The following is a 22017-nucleotide window of genomic DNA, read 5'->3' on the forward strand; positions in this document are numbered from 1 at the left end:
CGGACGCCCACACAGTCGCAATTCCTTGAAAGCGCTGCTATACAATATAGTGGCAATCGTCCGCGTCGACTACGGCGTCACCGCTGCGTTGCGACTTTCGACATCCCCTTGCCCGGATTTTGCTAAATGCCGGAGCTAGCCCAGCAACGACCAAATCGCCGATATCGGCTTGACAGTGGTGCGGTATACAGAGAGAGAGAGAAAAGAGGAAGGGGGCGGAGCGTGATTCAGCTTCGCCGTTTATAGGGCGATTACAACATTGCCATTTTCAGCGCAGATTAAAATTTTCCGCTTTTCCGAAACGTTAGAGAGTTTTGGCGTGATGCGGACATGCACTAGCGTACATGCACATTGTATGCGAAAATAAACTCATTGATTGATTGATTGATTGATTGATTGATTGATTGATTGACGTTAATCAGGGCAGCCGGGTGCTTTGCTACCGCACATACACAATTGCAGGTGCACGTCGACAAAGTATGGGCAGGAGAGAAAGACGGTTGGTCTGGTGCGTGCGCCGCTTCACTAGAACTCCCCGTTGCACCAAACACGAAGAGATCCCTGGGAGGCGAAACCAAGTGGCGTCCGTGTGCTGTGCGATGTCAGCGCATGCTAAAGATCCCCAGGTGGTCGAAATTAGCCCTCCACAACGGCTCCCCTATCTCTCTTTCCACTTTCACTCTCACCTTCCTCTCTTCCCTTACGGCGCGGTTCAGGTGTCCACAGAGCAAGTGTGACAGATACTGCGCCTTTCTCTTCCTGTGAAACAATCATTATTATTATTTATTATTAGGGGTCGTATTTCAAGCAGAAATAAACTTGGAAGCTGTGTGCACGTAACATGTGAACGCCGACCTCAAGAAACAAAATGGCTTCTTCTGAACGGTTGTCACCACGCTAAACAAAGAAGATGATGCTGTGGAGTGTGGTGTGGAGAGTATACGAGAAACGAGAAAAATGCGCCGCCCTGGCGTCAATACCAGCTGCAACGAGGGCCGCCACTAGTGCGTTCGGTGTCGGCGCCGGCGGTCGAGCCGTGTATAGGCTTCGGGCTTTGATAGCAATGACGCGGCCCAAAGGCTTAAAACAAACGGCTGACTGCCATGCGCGTGGAAGAAATATAGAGAGGGTTGGAGCGACAGCTGCGATGGTCCCGAACCTAAAGGGGCAGGGAAAATAAATGAATAACCGCCATTCAAACGATAGAGAAAGAAAGAAAAAAGAAAGGACGAAAAAAAGAACGCGGCCTAACGAAGGATAAAGAGAGAACAAAGAGAAAATGATAGCAGAGACGACAGTGTCGCGCGGAGCCTTGGGGGGCGGCAGACAGGGATTGAAATTGACGCAGCTGCAAATTCGAGCTCTAAAATATATATAGGTGCGTGCGTGCGTTACCGATCGGGAATAAACGCAAGGAGAACGCGGACAGCCGCGGAGCGCGCACAGGTGGCATGCGATGCACGGAAAGGCAGAGCCAAGTGGCGCCCCTGAAAGGGGAAAAGCCGAAACGGGCTGCGGACGTCGTAGTCAGTGGGTTTATCGAAACCAGCAAGGACCGCGCGTGCACATTTTACAGACCCCAGTAAAAAAAAAGTAGCTTGTCCTGAAAGCACGTCGAAATGCATATCTCGAGCCGCAATGTTCCCCACGAAAGCAGAGGGCAAAAATAAAAAATAAAATGATGATAAAAGTGCAGCCGCATGTATAGCAGTCCTTCCCTTCTGAAATCTCTCCACGATCTGGATGGCGGCGTATATGCTTTGAGAAACTCTCAGAAAAGCCTTACGACGTATACTCAGTTGAATACATAAGTAATATATATATATATATATATATATATATATATATATATATATATATATATAATTTTACAAATGAAATCGTAATGAAGTGCGAGACACTTGGAAGTGATTTGACGGCTGGGAGTAGGAAGTTGGTACAAATAAAGTAATCGATTTGACAGGCAGATCACAGCTCGCCTGCACAATCATTTGAAATGAGGCGACGTGGGAACGCAACGAGCACTTATGAATTCCGATACTACTGCGCGAGCGACCGGAAATCTCTCAGCTGACGAGTTCTGTTTATTTGTTTTTTTTTTTTCTAGAGCACTAAATCGAACCAACCTAAACAACGTCACTTCGATCCATATGCCGCCGTATTTGGTCGGAGAAAACGCCTCAGAGCGTCTGCAGTTTTTCGGGCTCGCTCTCGGATTAGGCAAATAATATGCAGCCTTTACGAGGGCTAGTGTGAATGCTCCAAGGATGGAAGGCACGGACCGCTCTTAAACGTGCACCCCGCCCTTCTCCCCTCGTGTCGCTGAGAGAGCTTGGAGCCGACCCTCGCAGGCAACACGAACACCCAAGCTATAATGACTTAAATCAAACGTGGGTGCCAGCCAAGAAGTAGGCCTCTAAAGGATGACGTACGTGCTGTCAACGTCATATCGAACGAGAAAGAGAGAACTGAAGCAGCAAAAGGCGAAGGTTGTAAGTAGGCAGGTTACTAGAACAGTTGGTTTTCACTATATGGAGGTGAGAAACTGATGTCAGAAGTCTTAATGAAGCCCGCTTGTATTTCTTCTCTAACAACAATCTTGCTTCTGTAGGCGTTATCATTTGACGCTTGTGGTATATGCCAGCCCCAAAACGACTGGTACTCCACGTATGCTCCGCGACCCCTTGGGTTTGAGAAAAGCGCAGTCCGGGGCTGCCGCACTGCGACTCGCCTACTGAGCGCTAAGATGAGACAGATCTCCGGAAGACCATAATATTACTGATATTATTACAGTAATCGCAAAAGCCATTTGAATAGTCAAGTGTTAACACACAATGCTAACTTCGGCCCACACGTCGCTTGAGAAAATTTGCCCTTTAAGCAAATTTAATTTTCACAGGATCCGGCCAGAGCAGTTTTTGTAACCAGAAGAGCAATAGGAGCCAGATAGATATAACTTGATCATAAAAAAAAAAAAAAAAAAATAATCCGTGATAAAGACCGGCAAATGCGCCACAAATTATTAAAAAAAAATAAATAAAAATGAAGGCTGTACAACGGAGGCATTCTCTCCTCTAAGAGATGCTTTCATGAGTGCACAAGTCCCATTAGCACTTGCGCAATTATCCCAATTGTTCCCGCCCGTGGTTAGCGCGCTTAACCTTTCCTTTTATTCCAGACTTCTGAGAGCTCGCCGCATGTATTCGCGTATATCGGCTGGCGTTTGACGTACTTTTCTCAGAATCCGCGTTGTTTTCCGTTCGAGACGAGGCCGCCCGAACGATCGGCCGACCAGACATCGAAAACGAATATCACCCATGAAAGAGAAACAAAAAAAGCGAGACGAAACGAATAAAAAAAGAGCAATACGCTCCTTGTTCTTTGCGCGTTCGCCAGCGTTGCTTCGGCGGCGGCCTCGCCACAAAAGGGGATCGCGCTCGTGAAAGCGCTCGTATCATTGTATCGCCTCGGAATCGACTCTCAAAAGGGCGAGCCCGAATTACAACAGACAGACCCCGCGGGCGGACAATGCTCGGCTCCTCTCGAGTACACAGCCGGCGGAGTGCGCTTATGTGTAGATCAACGCGCGCCCTCTGGGGGACAGCTGCGGTGACAGCGCGCCGCATCTTTGAGGGCGCTAGAACAAGTGTCGAAGAAGAAAACCGTTATATGTATAGGGCTGCTGCTGCTGCTGGCTCCACATGCATTTGTACGTACATGCGCGCGTTCTCCCTTTCATGTCGGCGCCCTCGTGGGCTGACCTATTTAGCGCTCCGTCGCTGGCAAATGGCGATTCCACGAACAACTGAAGCCGGCCGCAAGAAAAAAAAAAAAAAGAAATCTAATGCATTATTCTTCGCCATCGATGACGAGTCTTCTAACTCAGCACGTGGTAAACGCTTTGTTTCGGAATTCAAACCGGTTACGATGCCGCCGGGATGTCGCATTGTGTAGTTCGGCGAAGGCAGTCGGCAAGCATGCGTGGTTGCAGTACATCGTTTATGAGAGCCTGTCGCGGCAAATGGCAATTAGCTGCTGATGTATATTCCAGTGCGATATCTGTGAAGGTCAAGTCGTCGCTTCAAAAACGCGGAACCTGGAGAGTTCTCAGGAGGTTTGGAAAAAAAAAAAAAAAAAAGAAAGCACTTACTGCTGCCACATTTCGGTATCCAAATACCAAAGGCTCCTAAAAAATGTTGTAGAACAAGATGCTAGACATCGTTTGGTGGAGACTCCTTTACTACAGTTGTCAGGAATGAAGCGCTAAACGAAGGATGAGCGTGCATGTCCTGACGCCTCTCTGCTTGTCCTTTATTCACGCACCAGAAGTTCTTATGTATGAGAGCAGCTCCAGTGTAGTTAAGCTCACCACACGCCTCTACAGACGAACCACATTAGACACGGCAATCCTCGGTGCCCCTGGCGTCAATAAAACAAGATCGTCGAAAGCTACAAGTGTCCCCTGACGCAATGACGTAACAAGGTACTCGGTCTCCATAGGCCACCAAAGACTGTCTAATGACCTCCGGCAGGCTTTTTCCGACTGTCGTCGTTCGCCGTTTCGCAAGAGCTTGCGCCTAGCCACTCCGTCCGCGGCGTACCTCTCTCGGCGCATGATAGCCGCAGTTGCTTATGCGCCATAAAACTCCACATAACTAACCTAGTTCGTTAACTGATTCGTCGAACGCCGCGGCTGCGCCACGTAGGGCTGTATGGCTCGACTGGGCGAGATAACGCGTGGCCAACTGCCATCAGCGACTCATCGACAGCGTGGGGTGACTCAATCGCCCTAACGAGGCGCCGACCGAAGGGATGCAGCATCGCTTGCATTATCGAGCACAGATGCCAACCTCCTGCGTCACTATAAGGCACGGAGCAGCTCGAAACGTGATTGCGTCGGTAATTATTGCGCGCGCGCATGTCCCAAGCATCGAGGGGCCGACCTCCTCCCTCGGCCCTCACCCCTCTCATCTATGTCGCGACGAGTGCGAACGAGAGAGGCCTCGCCAGTCGCAACGCGTGCAGACAATATGTACCTATATACACATAAAACGCAAACGGCAAAGAGCTACGGCACAAACGTGGAATCGATCTCGTCCTACGAATTATCGCGCGTGCAGTTGCCACGTCAACCCCTTCTTCGCACTTGGGGTTTGTTTTACTTTCGGGAGCGTCGCTTTTTCGACTTTCTCCCCACGCCACTCCTCCGGGTTCATAACTTTTGCCGCGGCGGCTGACGCGGCGGGAGGTGTGACGCTGTCTGCCCTCTCTCCACTTACACCCTCCCCCTTCGCTCTCTCAACTTCATTTTAATTCCTTTAATTCCTCGGCCAGGCACCCTCCGACACGGCGTCCCGTTTATTTATTCCTCAACGCTCGAGGGATATGTGCTCCGCTCGCTGATGGGATTCCGACCGACCGAGCGGCCAGCCAGCGACCGAGGGAAACCGGGAGGCTTTCTGGCGCGCGCCAAAGGGTTGGCCGTCCCCATCGACCCCGTCTTCCTGATGCGGTTCGCGCGCGCCTGGCCGGTATAATAGCCCCAGGAGCCGCGGCACCGATTGGGACAAAGGCGTCCGATCAGCCCGCGCCTTCTCTAGCCACCGCAGCAGCAGCAGCACGGTTCGAACGCGCCCGAAGCCTTCCCTTTTCCTACGTGCTCATTTTCATCCCTACGCTTCCCCACGCACCCAACCCTTTGGTGATGGCGTTTATTTATTTCCGAAGCCCATATTCCCGAAGCTCAATCCCTTCCGACTGCCTCACCCCTTTGCTCCCACCATTTCCATTCGGCCTGCTTTCTTTACACTCCCACCTTTTTTTCCCCCGACCTCTCATCTCTCTCCCTTTCTCTGGTTTTTCGGGATGTTTGTTTCGAGCAGGTCGGAGCGCTGAGTTTGTAATGTGTACCCCTCTTCCCCGAAATTGGAGCCATGGCGTCCTCGTTCTCCACGCGGCCTAGCTTCTACCGATCACAGCCACTCCCTTGCCGCCCATGTGGGAGCTACCCTTTCTCCTCGTTCTACTCCTCTCCCGTCAAACAAAGGCTCGAATTGGCGGCTTAGTCATCGCCGCGGCTATTCCCGAAGCTTGCGTTCGAACGCCCGATAACACGGGCAGGCGCTGACGCGGCCGATGGCGTATAGCTCCACGCCCGTAAGGCAAAGAAAGAAACAGAAATGTGATGAGGAGCGCAGCTCAACGTGTTTAGTTCCTGGTTGCAAATTTACGGCGCTTGCGAATGTAAACTACATAGTATATGATACTTGCAGAGCGCTGCACAAGGGGGGGGGGGGGGGGGGGAGAGGGCACTTTCTACTTTCGCTATATCTATTAACGTAAAACTCATAAGGCCCGCAACAAGTGATAAAGCAAAAATAAAAAATATCGGAGGACGCTTATCCACCGCCTATCCCTTGCGCGACCGGCTTCCGGTCGTGCAAGGGGTAGGTATCTATCACCTCTATGTGGCCATTTGTATATGCACTTACAATTACCGGCATGCAGTCGGAGGTACTTACGTAGTCGTCAGTTCGAATCCCATTCGCAAAATATGTCGCCTCGAACCAGACCAGCAATTGGATGCTAAGTGGGAAGCGAAATGGTACGACCTCACTCAAAATATTGCACAAAGAACGGTTGCCTCACAAATCGATATGAAATCAAGTGCGTATTTTTTTTCTGAAACATTTCTCTCAATTCTGGTTTACGATAACGGGAACGCTTTGACAGACCGAGCTATCGTACAATAAATTTGTTTCTCGCGTTGCCATGGCGTTCTGCTGTGGGCAGAGTTTAAGCACCGTGTCAAGCACAACGGATGGCTTCATCTTATTGCGGAACTGCTAATAATAATAAAATGCTTATTTTTGTATTACCCCCAACACCGCGTCACTCGGCATCGTTTCCCCACTTGAACTGAGGTGCAGACCTTCTACGCACACCTGTTTCCAGTGAGCTGAGTTGCACGTACGCGTTCCAGTTTTAGGCGATATACATAATAACATTCGCTGCCTAGATCTCTCGTCACCAACCTGTTTGGGTTAAACTTCGAGATACTGTGCCAGACGGAGAGGCGCGTCAATGTGAATAAAGATAACACGCACAGGTGCGGACATAAAAAGGGAGCTCGCTTTTCGATTGAAATTAAAATCACGCCTCCTGCAATGGATATAAGAAAACGATATTTGTCCAAGTTAAAGGGCACTGGCGTCTACTACCGATCCGCATATACCCCGACTGCGGTTTTAATTATGCAATACGTGAAAAATGTTAGAAAAAAATATCATGCTCCGTTTACTTTTGTCCGCACCGGCACGTATGAGGAGGAGTGACTGAAAACACCACTTGTACACTTATGTCGAGGGACCAATGGGGTACACGGCGAGGGGAAGAACGGGCAGTCAAATATTATCGAGATTTAGCATACCGCACTCACACTGCTAAGCTAATGCTCGCTTAAGATTTCGCTGTAAGCCTCTGTCTTTGGACTCCATCTAACATTATGTAAGCCTGTAGCGAGCAATGAAGAAACACGGCCACGGTATACTGCTTATCAAGAATATGATGCAACGATGGTGGTGCAGCGTCTGTGATTACACCTAAAGGGACGCTGCGCGGGAACTCGATTCAGTTATCATTCGAAGCAAAAAAATGAATGGTTGAGAAAATTGAAGAATTTCCCACCAATTGACAGAAACTCACGACATTTAAGCCGAGAGGGACCAGCTGCCACCGTTTTGAAATGGACCGTTGTGTATAGTTTAGACTCTGGGCTCGAAACAGTTAAAAAAACAAACAAAAAAAAAAACGCAGGGGTAGCGCAGTGGTTACGGCGCTCGACTACTGTTCCCAAGGGCACGGGATCGAATCCCGGCCTCGGCGGCCGCTTTTCGATGGAGGCGAAAAGCAAGGCCCCCGTGTGCTGTGCGATGTCAGTGCACGTTAAAGAGCCCCAGGTGGTCGAAATTTCCGAAATCCTCCACTACGGCGTCTCTCATAGCCTGAGTCGCTTTGGGACGTTAAACCCCACAAACCAACCAACCAGTTAAAAAAGAAAAAATTGATGTCGACGCAAGAATTTTGCTTTGAAATCAGGCGATTATGGCGACACCTGCATTTCGTTTTTTTGTTTTTTCGCCTCTTAAAGAGCACAGAAGGTACGCGTTTCGACGACACTTGTCTCTTTGTGACTAGCACGCGCCGCCTTTGTTAATACAGGCCCACTTATGTTTGTCATTTTCAGGGAAATAACTTGCGAGAGTGACCAAGTTGTTTTATACGGACGGCCTGACAAGCATAGTAAAAATGGCGTTTCCCTTACCTGATTTGCACGCTCCAAGTCGGTCATGAGCATTTCCATTTCATCGGACCGGCTGCAAGGAGAGGAGGAAACCACGCATCAGGCATTAGCAAACAATGATAAGAGAAGGACAATAATAACTAAAATTCGCCATTTCTGTTCCGTCTTTTTTTTTTTTTGCAATAAAAAATTCACAGATATGCAGGAATATTGCGCCAAGGCTAATAACGAGCACGAAACAAGAACGCCGGATCGTCCCAGAGCTATGTAGTGCCAGCGAAAATTAATGTAAAACAGGCAAGAACGTATTAAAAAAAAAATACGTTGAGCGGTACTTTAGGAATCTTATTCTGATAGAGACTCAGAAACTGTTCCATGAAAACTTTGCGCGGTTTTTACTCTGGGGTAATACGTCAAGGCAGAGTCTGGGAGAATCTAGATAAGACAGAGTCTGGGAGAATCTAGATCTAAGGATTTGAGTTTTCGTGCGCAAAGGGTAGCGTGGTCAAGGAGGGGTCTAATCTAAAGGAGGGGAAGGGTTTAATCTGGTCAGGCTTCAATGACGACTAGATGCGCCGCCAAGAGCTTCAGCGAGGCCCGTGACCCACACACACGATACAACTCACCCTAAGGTTTACTGCACGCGGGAGCGCGGAAAACTATTTTGTTGCATTCAAGCAAAAGCCGCAGTTTAAAATCACTCTAGGGGTGAGCACGCTTCATCCGCTGGTGTCGAAACCAAGCGACATATATCCTGAAGTCGCTCTGAAATAACCGCGTTTCGCCCAATAGCACACTCCCGTAAGATTTTGCTGCCGACTGCGTATATTTAGTAGGTTTTGCATAGCCTTATCGGTACATCGCTACTGCGTCCCGCAACTACCTACTGCGCCTGCGCAGATGGCATCGAAGCGGTCACATGCGCCCGCGCACCTGGACCTTCTGGGCGTGCGCATGTGACCGCGGCAAAGGTGGCGATTTACGTCTTGGTTTTGCTTCTGCCGCAATAGTGAGTTTTAGCAAAGCGTCACCTTTTTAGTACTACTATCAACAGCGGAAATGGCCCCGCGGAGACAGGTGACCCAATCCTTAGGGGCTGCTTGCGCAAGCGATGTTGCATGCTAGGGGCACCCGTGCAACGTAACGGTATGCTAAAACTCCCTACTACTGGCAAAACGAAGTGATAATACGCATCGCTGCAGTAAAACAAGGCGGCAGGGGGGAATTAAAAGTCATGAATAAAGATCTATCGACTGTATAGCGGAGGCCCCAAGGATAGGATACACACCCAAACTGAGAATGGACTGGAGACGCGTTGCAAAGGAGGAGACTCGCGGAGAAGGAATCTATCCGCGCAACTACACGAAACGAAAAATCGCGCGCGATCTCAATTAGTGCACGTCACGACGAGTTTCGCGAAGCAGCAAGAACGTTGTGCATAGCGCCGTCGTCTCTATTATTCTAAACTGATAAATATGGCAGGTGTCCGGCAGGCTTCAATCACGGCACAACGCGCCTGACACACAAAGACAAGCATTGCGCGGGCATACACTACACCGGAGCGAGCACACGAAAGAGCCACGCGCGACGAGGCCCCCCTCAATTAGTCGTTGGCATTCACCCCGGTATACTCTGATCACCAGAGCGAATATGTCAAAACAGCCGGGACATATTAGGTCGGTCCGCAGAAATTAACCACGTCTGACGCCGTGGTGAAGCGCGTCTCAAGGACGCCGGGATAAACAGTTCGATCAAGGCGCGCGACAGGCGCATGTATACGCCACACGCGCCGTCCTATACCTGCCCGCGGCCCCGAAGCAGGATATCGGCAAATAAATTTCGCCACGCGTCTGTAGATATGAAGCCATATGAGAAGGGTCACGTTTTAACGCAACGGTAAAAAAGCTGTCTCTCCAAACTATTTGTTTCATTTTGTTCTTTTAGCATTCCCGTATAACCGCCTATCGTTTTACCCGTTGCCTTTCCGTTTTAATGTAAAATGCTCTAGTGATGTCGGAGCTGAGCTTTGTATTCCGCTTATCGCGTGTAGCGCATTGTAGGAAAGAAAGGAAATGAGCACTAACAGCAGGTGTCACGATGCTTCGACCCACTGCAAATGCCGCTCACGAACTATACTAATCAGCCCGCAAAAGCGTTCTGAACGCATGCTTCGTTGCTTGCACGAAAACGAATCGGAGAAACTAACATCACGCCCAGGAATACTAGTACGGTGTATCGTTCATAATGTGCGGTACATGGCACATATGACGTGGGTGTGTGGTGTACGTGCATATAGGTTACAGGGGGCACCGTTGTGGAAAGCGACGGCTTAACTTGGGTAATCAGTCATTAAATAGCCCATGAACACCTCGTACTTCATCGCCATCAAAACGCGGCCGCTGAGGGCGCGAAAGAACCCGAAATTCCGGGTACTTTCGAGCGCCCCAACAAATGAGCGACCGTGGCAGGCCACTCTTCTCGAGAATCCTTACCGAAAGCTGAACAATTAAGCTAGCTTCATTGAATGCATGTCGATTCGAAAACGACGCTGAGCACGCGATCGAAGGCAGATGGAGGCGACGCACAGACACCTTCGTGGTGTCTTGCTCATTTTCTTTTTTGTCGTTGTTTTGCAGTCTGTATGCTTTGAATTAACCTTCTAGTTACTTAAAGCATCGCATCGCAATCCATCATTATCTACCCACAGTTTCCACATAAGAAGCCTCAGTATAACCTGACAAAAAACACGCGCACAAAATGTAGGCGTGCAAACCAGAAGGAGAGCCAGTAAAAGCCAAGGCGAGCATTGTTTGCTTGGCATTCTCGTTTTTATTTCTTTTCATTATCGCCAATATATCTTCAACGTCGTCGATCTCAAATAAGGTTATACCTTAACCCTAAGATAAAAAAATCAGTGTTCAAGAAACAAAGCGTAAGTGCTCGACAGGCGTTCTGATTCTGACATATCATTAAACGAGTCTTGGAACATTTCTCCTTAAAGAAAAGAATCAAAGGGCCAAGGAAATGTCGATCTCGTTATTTAGACGTGAAATTGGTGACTCGACATTTTAACGCTAGGGGAAATCAGCGTCCAGCTACGGGCGAACGGCTGCAAAGGGGGTCATATAAGGCGAATGGTGTGTCAGGAAGGAGACTGTTCGAAAATGCCCAGGGTAATCCGCGCTGTCTTCAAACCTGGAACATTTCGAAGATGATACCGGTGCATTCTCCCCGTTTACGGACAAAATATGGGGGACACTTAATTACACAACGTGCTGTGGATGCGGTAACAATAAAGTGCGACACGCCTCTCCTGCTCTGTCAACGGTGTTCGCCCCTACGATCCTGTGCAGGCGTCGACATTAAGTCTTCAGCGACATAGTACAGTGGCGCCACCTTCTCCGCTTTCAGTGATTCCTTACTGCGACAGGCACAAGTATAGCTCTTATCCCGGCTCCATTTCAACTAGTGATACGCCGAGCTGTCTAGGCACGTCTGCGCACACCCAAGCACAGCTCACCATCACGCTGAGTCATGTCACGTGACCAGAGCGCCTGCCAACTCGGCCACGCCCCGTGGCCTCGTGACGTCACAATCCCCGTCGGCCAATAGAGAAATTTCATGACAGACGACGTCGGCCGCCACGTTTTTTTATCCGAACGGGCCTCCTAATGTTTTCGCATAAACCATGTCCGTTATCTCGAACGCTGCGCTGCGCTCGTCTTTCTTACATAGACAGTGATCCTTAGACCCGGAAGAGAAAGCAGCGACGCCTACCGACTTCGTTCAAGCCCCAAAATTACCAGAAGAGCAGCGCATGAACGATGCAGAGCGAACAAGTAATGAGATGACTATTTGTCCTCGTTCTGTGTCATCCCTGCGGTGTTCTTTCGGTGATTCTAGGCTGTTTGGTTTTTTCTCTTGTGGCCATCAGTAGCGCGATATACAGTCAGAACAAAATCAGCTTAAACAGAAACGGCTTAAGACTCCGTTACAAAGCGCAGCAGCTGAACGTAAGCGTGATCCTCTCCTCAAGGGTATACACTCAACTCGCGTGTACGTCCCAAAGTCGTGTGTCACCCACCCGTTCGGTGCCGGCGGTAGCGGCGACGGCGGCTTCTCCGCATCGCCCTGCTGCACGACCATCGCCCACGGGCCGTCAGCGCTGCTGCTGCTGCTGCTGCTGCTGCTCAGGTAGTCCAAAGCAGCGACGAGTTACGCCGGCTGGTCGACATGCACTCGAGCCGCGCCACACAACCAATTGACAACGCTTCGGGGCCGCATCGAAACGAGCCAAGAGCGCGCGCAAGCGCCGTGTGTCGTTCCGGCATAGGCCTTCATCAGAGTAGAAGGAGGAGAGCTACACCAGCTCTCCCCCTTCCACGATCATATGCTCGCAGGACGCAGGCATAGAGGTATAGGTATATATCGCCGTCGCGACGCGATTTGTTAAAGCGATATAAGCGAGTGAAAAAGAAGAAAAAAAGGCGAAGTCGAAGCAAGAGCAACAAAAATCATGCACTCACAGACGCACAAGCGTCGAACAGCGCAGGCACTGGCTCATACCGGAGAGCACCCAACTGCTGTAGCGAGCACCCAAAGCCGCCGCTATAGCAGTGCGCGCAACTCTCTACCCCTTCCGACCGGCTTTCGCGTTCGAGAGGAGGAAAGATGGATGGATGGATAGACGCGACAACTGTGCGATAGATAATAGCTCGGCGCTGTCTATTCGATCCATTTATCTAGTTTTGTTCTTCTTGTCCAGCGCTCCTCCTGGGTTCCTGGGTTCCCTCTCTGCCGGCAGGCACGGCGCTAATTCTCTCTTCTGACTGGCTTCCGCCTCGCCACAGTTCCCTTCCTCATTTTTTTTTTTTGTTGTTTTGCCTGTTACATGTATACTCCTGCAAATATGGATGGCATATTCTTTATTTCGGCCCAACCTTGTTTTGTCTTCTTTTTTTCTTTCTCCCCCTGCCTATCGCTCCTGTCTATCCGGTTTCCAGTTTTTGAGGCACGGACCCTCTGTGCAAGTAACCAACTTGGGGCTCGAGTTCGGCTAGACTTTGCGGACCCTTGTACTCTACTGTCGGCTGACAGCGGCAATATCGTCGTTGACGACGTGGTCGGTGTAACAGCGAAACGTATACGAGACTTGGGGCCCATGTTGACGATAAAAAAAAAAAAGAAAAAAAAAACAGGCGCACAAAATGAAACGGTTAGAGTCAAATTGAGACAATCCCGCAGTTTTTCCTTTGCTCAATACAGTTTCGGATCACGTTATATTTTCGCTAGGACAGCTGCGAATAGCAGTTTTAATTGCATACACAGTGTACATACATTCCAATTTCGCAACCCGATTATACAATCGCGTCACCAGACCATCTAGCGCATGTCCGGCGCCGAAGAAACGGCAGCGTCTAATCAGCAATAGGTTGAGAATAGAGAGCAAAAAGAAAATTATGTAGCGTGCAACAACCTTCCTTCTAACGTGACAGCCGACACGTATTTCTCCTTGTCCATTTTTCTTTTTTTTTTTTTTCATGCGCAGCCGTCCACCGCCCACTCCCATTTAACGAACTTTCACCGAAACTTGAGCACTGGACAGGTGTATAATATACTTTTTTGTTAGCAGCTACACTGCATTTGACACCTTCTATTCTATTCTACGTGCGTTCGTTTTCCGTGTTTTTATTTATTATTTTATTCCCGTGCCACCACAAACAAATGCTGCCTTTAAAACTTGAAATTGTGCAGGAAACATGCCTGGGAAACATACAGCTACATCGTGCTCTGCGTAGAGGACCAAAAGATCAATCATGAGCAGTGACCACGTGTAATCGAAGGTGCTTCTGGAGCATTGGCTGCTTCAAATTCCCTGCAGGGTTAGAAGCAATCTCAACTTCCCTCCTGACGTGATCGGTAAGTGCCCGAATATACTGCTCAAAAGCACTGCGGGCCTAAATTTCTTGAAAGCATTCTGACCAACCCTGCTCCAGCACTGGTAGCCAATGATGAGCGTCATCCATATATAATCGGCGAAGCACGATGTGATGAAAACCTCTAAACTGTTGGCACCCTGCTAACTTCGGATAACAGTAATAGTGATATCGGTTGAAGTCGTTATCACCGTAATAGCTCAAACTGAAGGAGGCCGAAGAATGTGGACGCTTAATTTGTATTCTATCCCTCAATGTTACGACTGTACATGTAAGCTAGTTAACGCCAAGCAGAGGGTTGCGGTTCAAATAGTCCTCCCAGCGCCTTCGGCGACGTGGTTTTTGTACTGTTAGGCGGGAGGGGGGAGTAAGTTATGAATGAGAAGCACGGCATATGTCTATATGCTCACAGCACTCACAGTTTAGCAGGTTACGACAACACGAAGCATGATTTCCCGGCTCGGAAAGAAGATCGCTGCTGCCGCAAGCGGCGAGTGTAACAATAGTAACAATAGTAGCTTTCATGTTGGCAATAAGAGTTTGCTTTTTTCTTTTTGTGTGAGTGAGACACGCTTCTCACATATGCTCATCCTCTATCACTATACTTTCCCAGCATAAAAGCACATATTGCATGCAGCAGCAATATGGGAATGCGCACTAAGAAAAAAAACCTAACTAAACGATAAATAGAATAAAACGGAAATTGTAAAGAAAGAAAGCCTCGAAGCGTCCTTCTTTCTCATCGGAGGCATCGGGACCAGACATGCAGAGCGCGTTATCCCGGCTGCGCGTATAGTGAGAGTTGACGCTGCGCTTTATACTTTATGCCAGTGTTGTTTACCCGTTCACCTGTGCATGAGGGCAGCCTCGAAACACGAGCAGCGGCGCTATAAAACAGGCTCCGATTCGAACAAACGAAACAGAACGCGTGTAAAGTCAACCTGATTTTTACGTCGTCGGCGATTTGCTTTCCCCCTTTGCGGACTCGTTTCAATACCGCTGCTATCTATAATACGCCTCTCTGTCGCAGCGACAACTATACAGCGCGCGCGCGCGCACGCCATTGGCGGTAAAAGTTGAGCGTGAAAAATTGGGTTGTGCTCCGTTTTAAACAGGCCAGACTTTCCGGCTCAGGTTCGGCATGTCGAAGCAGATGGTCGCGTACGAAAGGATTAAGTACAAAGAAAATAAAAAAGATATGTGCACGCCGCCGTACATCTACGCTTTTCGGCCTTAATTTCTTTTATGCTGTTATTAATTTTTTTTTTTTTTTTTTTTGCGGCGATAGCTATTTCTTTAATATGTTTCCCAATTTGGATGCACTCGCCAGCTGTCACAAGGTTCGCCAATAGCAGCGCGAAAAGGAATGCCGGTTATTCGGCACGCTGTGACGACACACATAAACGGCCTTGTTTCCCGCCAAGCAGAGGTCTGTTCGAGCTGTTCTGTGACCGCCTATACATTTATGTAAAGCAAAATGAGACACGCTCGCACGTACAAACCCGCACACCTGATGTGTGCAAATGTGCTAATGACAGGGCTAAATATGTTTTAGCGATCAATCGTGCGTAATGACTGTAAGCGTGGAGGTGTGCTAACAGTACTTTTTCAGGACCGAACTGAATACGACTGAACATAGGTGATATCATAACACTTTTTACTTTTGATTTTAAGAGCCGAAATTATAATCAGGCATTGAAGGCAGTCGACATAGAAGCTGAGTCTAGTTTTAATTTTTTTCTTTAACGGCAATGCAGTTCGAAATATTTAACGTCAAAAATACGAAATTTTAGGCCATAAAGTCGGCTTCCAGAAAAGCTTATCTTTAAAATGGCTTCACTCGCATTTCTGATATAGCAAATAGAAAGACTGTCTATTTTATGAAGCAGTTAACGTGATTTCCGCGACAATACTTTGCCCAGAGACGTTATTATATATATATATATATATATATATATATATATATATATATATATATATTGCGCATTACGAGCAGCCAGCTTTGCGAGCTAGAAAATGCATATTTCTGACGATAAATATTTCGAAATGCATGGGCTGAAAAATAACATTTAAAAGCGGGACTAAGATTCGGCATTGGCAGCCTTCAATTTCTTAATACAAGTATAATGCTGGACCTCGAAATCGAAAGCAAACAGTTCATTAGTTAATATAAGTTGATAATTTAGTCACTGAGATCTATCGTGTACATAATGTCCGCCTTGCTTTACAATCTACCTGCGCAAACCGCACCGACGTATCTCCTACGGGGTTTACAATAACGATCTGTAAAAGTAAGCAAAAAAAAAAAAAAAAAAGAAGAAAACACGCTTGGTATATAGAGGAATATGCCCATGTCCGCTTCAATAGATTTCGATACGGAGAAGCAAGTTGTTGGGCGAGTCCGTATTGAAATTCTTCCGCAGTTACAACGCCACAGACGGACGCAACGCAGCGCAGTGCCGCTTCCCCCTCTCTTGTTTTGGTACGGATTTTGGTACGGATCGGCTGGCTTCGCGCGTTGTTTTTGATGGGGCGAGAAAGGTTGGCGCCACAGCAGGCAGTGGTCGCATTGATTACACTCTCTGCATACACGGCACAAGAAGCACACGTTTGGGACATCTATTACTAGAAGTGTAGCAGCTACGCATATACTATATTACTACACTTGCTACTTCAAACCGGAAACAACGGCAATAGTGCTCTGCATACTAAGGCTGAAAAAAATCCACTAAAGTCCAATTGCGCCTAAGTATGTTAAGGTTTACGCTGTCGATGTTATTTAATGAGTTTGCGAAGAATGGCGACATAGATGCAGAGCCTATCTCCCGAAAAACATGCGCAATACAATCCATTATTGTTATGCTTTATTGTCATCGTGCTGTTCATTTTTCCTTCAAAACTTATTGATGAAATCTACATAAGGCTGCTGCGTTTCTCCCGCTTATTCACTCTGAGCTACGCCGAGGCTTGTTGAATCTGCTATTTAATCCACTGACGAATGATCTTATATTACCGATATTATATGTGTGATGTACTGAATTAGTTGTTTCTTTCCTTTCTTACAGTTCTGTATGCGTCTTTGCTCAGCACTATGTGTTGCACTTCCGGAGTTCTTCAGATACTGTCTCGTTGGGCAAAGGTGGTCTAAAGCTTTTCCTTGATTTCATTGTGCCTCGTTCTACGAAATAGATCCAATCATTCCCAGTACAGGCTATCGTCAGTGCTCCCTCCGAACATGCTCGGCTGTTGAAAAAAAAAAAAAATAATAATAAAATGCAGATGCTGACCTCCCTGCTACACCGTTTACTTCTACTTTATGTGACATTTGTTCCGAGGTCCTGCCAGACAGGACAGAGAGCGGAAGTGTTCGGCCGACAAATTCAGCCTCAATAGAGAGCATCGAGAAAGGCTACGTTAAAACATATGAAATAGTCAGCAGCAGTCACCTTCCACGAGTGCTGATCCGGTATCATATTGAATGACCTTAAGCATTTCCCTACCTTTTACGTGTCACACGCACACAAAAAGGAAAATAGGTCATTTCTTTAGACGCAGTAGATAAGTCCAAGAGGGCGCGATGCTGGCTGACCGCTGTATTACATAATGACGCTAGCTTGCTTCACTGAGAATGCTGATCAGTCATCAGATGAGAAGCGACAATCAAATGGACTCTCCAGCTGGATATGAACATAATCGTAGAGGCTGAGAGGAGAGCGGTCAGACTGACAAATCAAACTCACCTTCCATTGGTGTCCGATTTGCCCCTAGCTTTCAGCAGTTCACACTGAGTGTGTTCCAAGGCTGCAATGGAGAACAAGAGAAAATAGCACCTCTGTTACTTGCGTGCGTTGAAGAAAAAGTAGAAACCGCACAGAAATAAGCTCGCTAGGACACTCTGTATACACACATGAACTTAAGAAAAAGAAATTAAAAAAAAAGGGGGGGGGGGGGTGCTATACGATGCTGCTGTAAGAGCGACTACACTGGCCCGACGGCTATCATCTTTTACGAAATCAAATGACTAACTAGCCAAAAGCAAATTAGCTCTTAATTCATAAGCGTCAACTCCATGGAATTGTCGTTACTCCTCCTCACCGTTACCCGCGCCACCCTGTTATAAGACGTTATCCGACGAGTCTAAATTTCGATGTCGCTCAGACAACAAGCCAGCCACCCAAATGATCAGTGCGTCAAAATAACTAAAACGAAACGTCAAAAATATGAATACACTTACTCTTGTTAAACAGACTGAAAGTGCTTCCCATCTAAAATCGGCGTTCCCAACCGCGGCTGCCACCGCGAGGCGCGCATTCAAAACACGGTCGCGTATTGTACTTATTCGCCTACGCGAGTGGCCTTCGCGCAGCTCGGTGCACGCACCGAGTAATCGGCAGCAACGGCACATCGCGCCTACTGTTGTGTCCGTTCCCGAGACCGTGACCCACTCATTTGGCATCGACTGCCGCGATGATCTGCCGCCAACGCCTAGCCAACCTTTGGGGGCGACGAGCGGCGGCGTGAAGCGATCGATCATCCATAGAGCATCCATCACGATCACGGCGGCCTCTCCTCCACCGAGTCGATCGCGCGTGAGTCGGAGAAAACGCCGAGATCCCGACGCCACGCTGATGTCGAGCGAACGGCGATAAACGTTCCCGCTTGTCTTGTCCCCCCGTTGGGCCTGCGGCCAATATAACCCCGATATTCATGCAGGCGCTGCGCAGTCATCGGAATCATTCCGTGCCCTAGTGTTATTTTCGGTCCTTTGAAATAAGAAAACAGCGCTCGTGTCCGAAAGTGCAAGGCTGTATAAACGCCAATCTAAGACCGTATTTTGTAACCAATATTTCTCTTTTCCTTCGTTTTCAATAGTTGGTCCCATTGGCTAGTCCATCTAACCAAGAAAGCTCGCGGAGCAACATTGCTCGTCAGCTAAACTTTCTGACGTTACGGCGCGCCACCGATATAAAGTGTTGATGAGATAAGAAAAAAAAAAAAAAAAGGAAAGCTTACAAAATAACGCTTCCATACCACTACTTTGAACACACTTTTTTCCGTATTGCACTCCACTGCCTCTTTGTGACACCGTGACGTCAGCCTTGCCTTCGCTAAGACGACTCCTATGACATGCGACCTCGTGTAGCGTGCGTGAGCCGGCTACCATTTTTTTTTTTTTTTGCAAGGTGATAAATATTAGAGATGTCAGGAAACAGGGCAGGAAAATTGGTGATACCGTACCTGGTTTGAAAAATGTACTGGTCGCTTAAACATCGTAAACCGTGACCTTAGCCGAATCCGCGAAATAATGAACTCGCAAAATCTAAGTCGTTCACGGTATTCAGCGTGCCCTTACAAGCAAAATCGCTTCATCATGGCGGAGAAAAAATTCGACAAGTGCTGCGCTCCTGAATGCTTTCACTGTCATTTGCTGGTGTTTCAATTACCTTCGAAAGAAATTTTTCGAGTGAACTTGCGAACTTTTTTTTTTCTGCATCGCATAGCCTGCAGAAAACTGCGACAGTCGCGTTCAGGAATTGAACCTGGGAGCTCTTGCACACTGTGACCGTTCTAGAAGCAAAGCCTACAGCACCCCTTCCCATATGTAAAAAAAAAAAAAAAAAAAAAATCATAGTCGCAGAACTCCTAAGCAGAAAGTACCTTGCCATGAAACACCTATCGCGCGATATACCTAACCCTCGAAAAACTATCCTGGAAATACCCCGTGCCAAAAAAAAAAAAAAAAAAAAAAAAAAAACTACACTACACCCCCCTAGTAACCAAAAACATCTAGCCTGGAACATCTCCGCCATGAAACACCTAGTCCCTGAATACTTCACCACTAAACTTCTAGCCCATATTAAAACTGGATAGAGGCAAAAAATTGGGCGTCACTTCCGTTCACTGCAAAGGCCAGGGACACTCATGGACAATCCCAAGAACACGGAGCTTCGTTCATGTTCACACGAAAAAAAAAAAAAAAAAAAAGGAATCCAGAAAGCTTTAGAAGCTTGTCCCCTCGTGTCGAAACGTCGCGTGGAAACGACGTAATTCGGGCTATTTTCTGCCTCGCATTTTTTCAGGGTTAAAACCAGGGAGTCGCGGCTTCTCTTGCGAGTGTTCAGTACACCATGCCATTGCAGCTGCCTATAGGCAATTCGAGGAAAGGCGGTGAGTGTCGTCAGAACTTATGAGGCGAAAACCGACCGCAAAATGCCACCCATGTGCTCACGTGCAGCTGCTTAAGCGAAGAAAGATTGTTTGATGAGAAATTCCGAAATCGTCGGGGCCGTTCGACCCTCCTCCCTCCATCAGCGATCGAGAGCACGCCAGGTTCGACTGAGAACATTGGCAGAACAGAACCCCCGACATTTTACTACGCGCGGCGTCGAAGAACTCGGCGCTGAGTGCACGAGCCATATTGCGATCAGTATTCAATCGCCGTTACAACACACCCGGTCGCGGCACGATGATCGGTCGAGTGCCGAGCATGTCCTAAAGGGTAACACATCAGGCGCCTTTCTCAACGACGATTCGAACGCAAAAGCATCGCCCACGTCCGTTTCGATGTCATAAACGTTTGAAGAATACGAAACAGAAAAGACCGCTCTATAGAAATGACAATGAGCGTCGCTGTAACGCCACTTATACTGCGAGATTTAAAAAAAAAAGAGAGAAAAAAAAAGAAAACGCCATGTTGGCGAAGTCGGAGACAATAGAAGTAATTTTACGACGAACCGTACAGTGAAGGAGTTCCAGATGTATATCGCCTGAAAAATTTCACTGGTGGCTTCTACCACAAAACTTCTGTTTGCTTTCATGTGTCAGTTAGTACTCAACTTTTCAGCAATGGTTCCATGCTTTCCAACGTGTGGCTCCGATGGGCTGTGATGAATTCGTATACCGGTGATTTGTTTCTCTTTGTATACATTTGTATGTTAAAAGCTATGCGAGGTACCTCGGTACGGTCTGTGCAGGTCAGTTATACAGCAAGGCGAACATTATGTATACGATAAGAGCTTAATTATTAGGCGATTATTCGACTAAATTAACTAATCAACTTTTTATTTGTTACATTAAGGGGCGGTATTGCAAGATTTGGAGGCAGTCAAAACCAATGGTTAGTTTTTCATAATCGCAAAACGAAACATCGGACGCCAAAATTACGAATCCGAAAGCTCGTTAAGTTGGCTTTCACGCATTACACGTTTATAAAATGGCGTCACACAGAAGGAGTCATACTAACCTCTTCACACCCTGAAATACACAAACGAAGTCTGTATTTTATGCACTGAAAAAGCAAGCGATACCATTTTAATAACTGTCCAATGAGTGAAAGCCAACTCAACAAGCTTTCGTGTGCGCACCGTTGACTTTCGATATCCTGAGCCACACTGCCAATTAATGTGACTTTTTAAAAGGCGACTGACCTTTGGTGTTGAGGGTTTCACACTCAAACATTATCTCTTATAATCAAGGATATAAGGTTGGTTTTTAATTAATTAATAGTATAGACTCTATAACGTACACAGTCTGCCTCGGTATAAACAATCCACCTGCCCAGACCGCAAAGGCGCATCCCTTAAACGTTTTAAACTGAAAATTAGTAAACGTTAACAAGAATGCAGTCGATTTATCTAAGCTGGCAAAACGCACAGTACGGGCGCTAACACGGCGCGTTACATTTCGCTTTCGGCTCGAGCCTGTTCAGGCGAAGATCGGCAAAATAGGTGTATGAGAACCTTAATGGTATCGCAGTGCATAATTTTGGGGCCACTTGAC

General features: G+C 47.6%; 1 protein-coding gene across 10 annotated transcripts in view; it reads right to left on the bottom strand.

Moving 5' to 3' along the window:
* Positions 1-22017, bottom strand: part of LOC146197185 (homeobox protein cut-like) — a 725401-nt gene that overhangs the window by 44030 nt on the left and 659354 nt on the right. For 8 of the 10 annotated variants that reach the window (XM_084598965.1, XM_084598963.1, XM_084598964.1 and 5 more), the window contains 2 exons: positions 17979-18039; positions 8324-8375 (listed from right to left, as the gene is read on the bottom strand). In XM_084598965.1, the coding sequence (XP_084455091.1) occupies positions 8324-8375; positions 17979-18039 (113 nt within the window). Of the gene's footprint in view, positions 1-8323; positions 8376-12386; positions 12605-17978; positions 18040-18472; positions 18592-22017 lie in introns of those variants that run through there. The other 2 variants (XM_084598970.1, XM_084598971.1) reach the window with 2 other exon arrangements.

This window comes from Amblyomma maculatum, chromosome 3, assembly GCF_055883805.1.
Source record: "Amblyomma maculatum isolate TAMU_Amacu chromosome 3, ASM5588380v1, whole genome shotgun sequence".
NCBI classification, from domain to species: Eukaryota; Metazoa; Arthropoda; class Arachnida; order Ixodida; family Ixodidae; genus Amblyomma; species Amblyomma maculatum.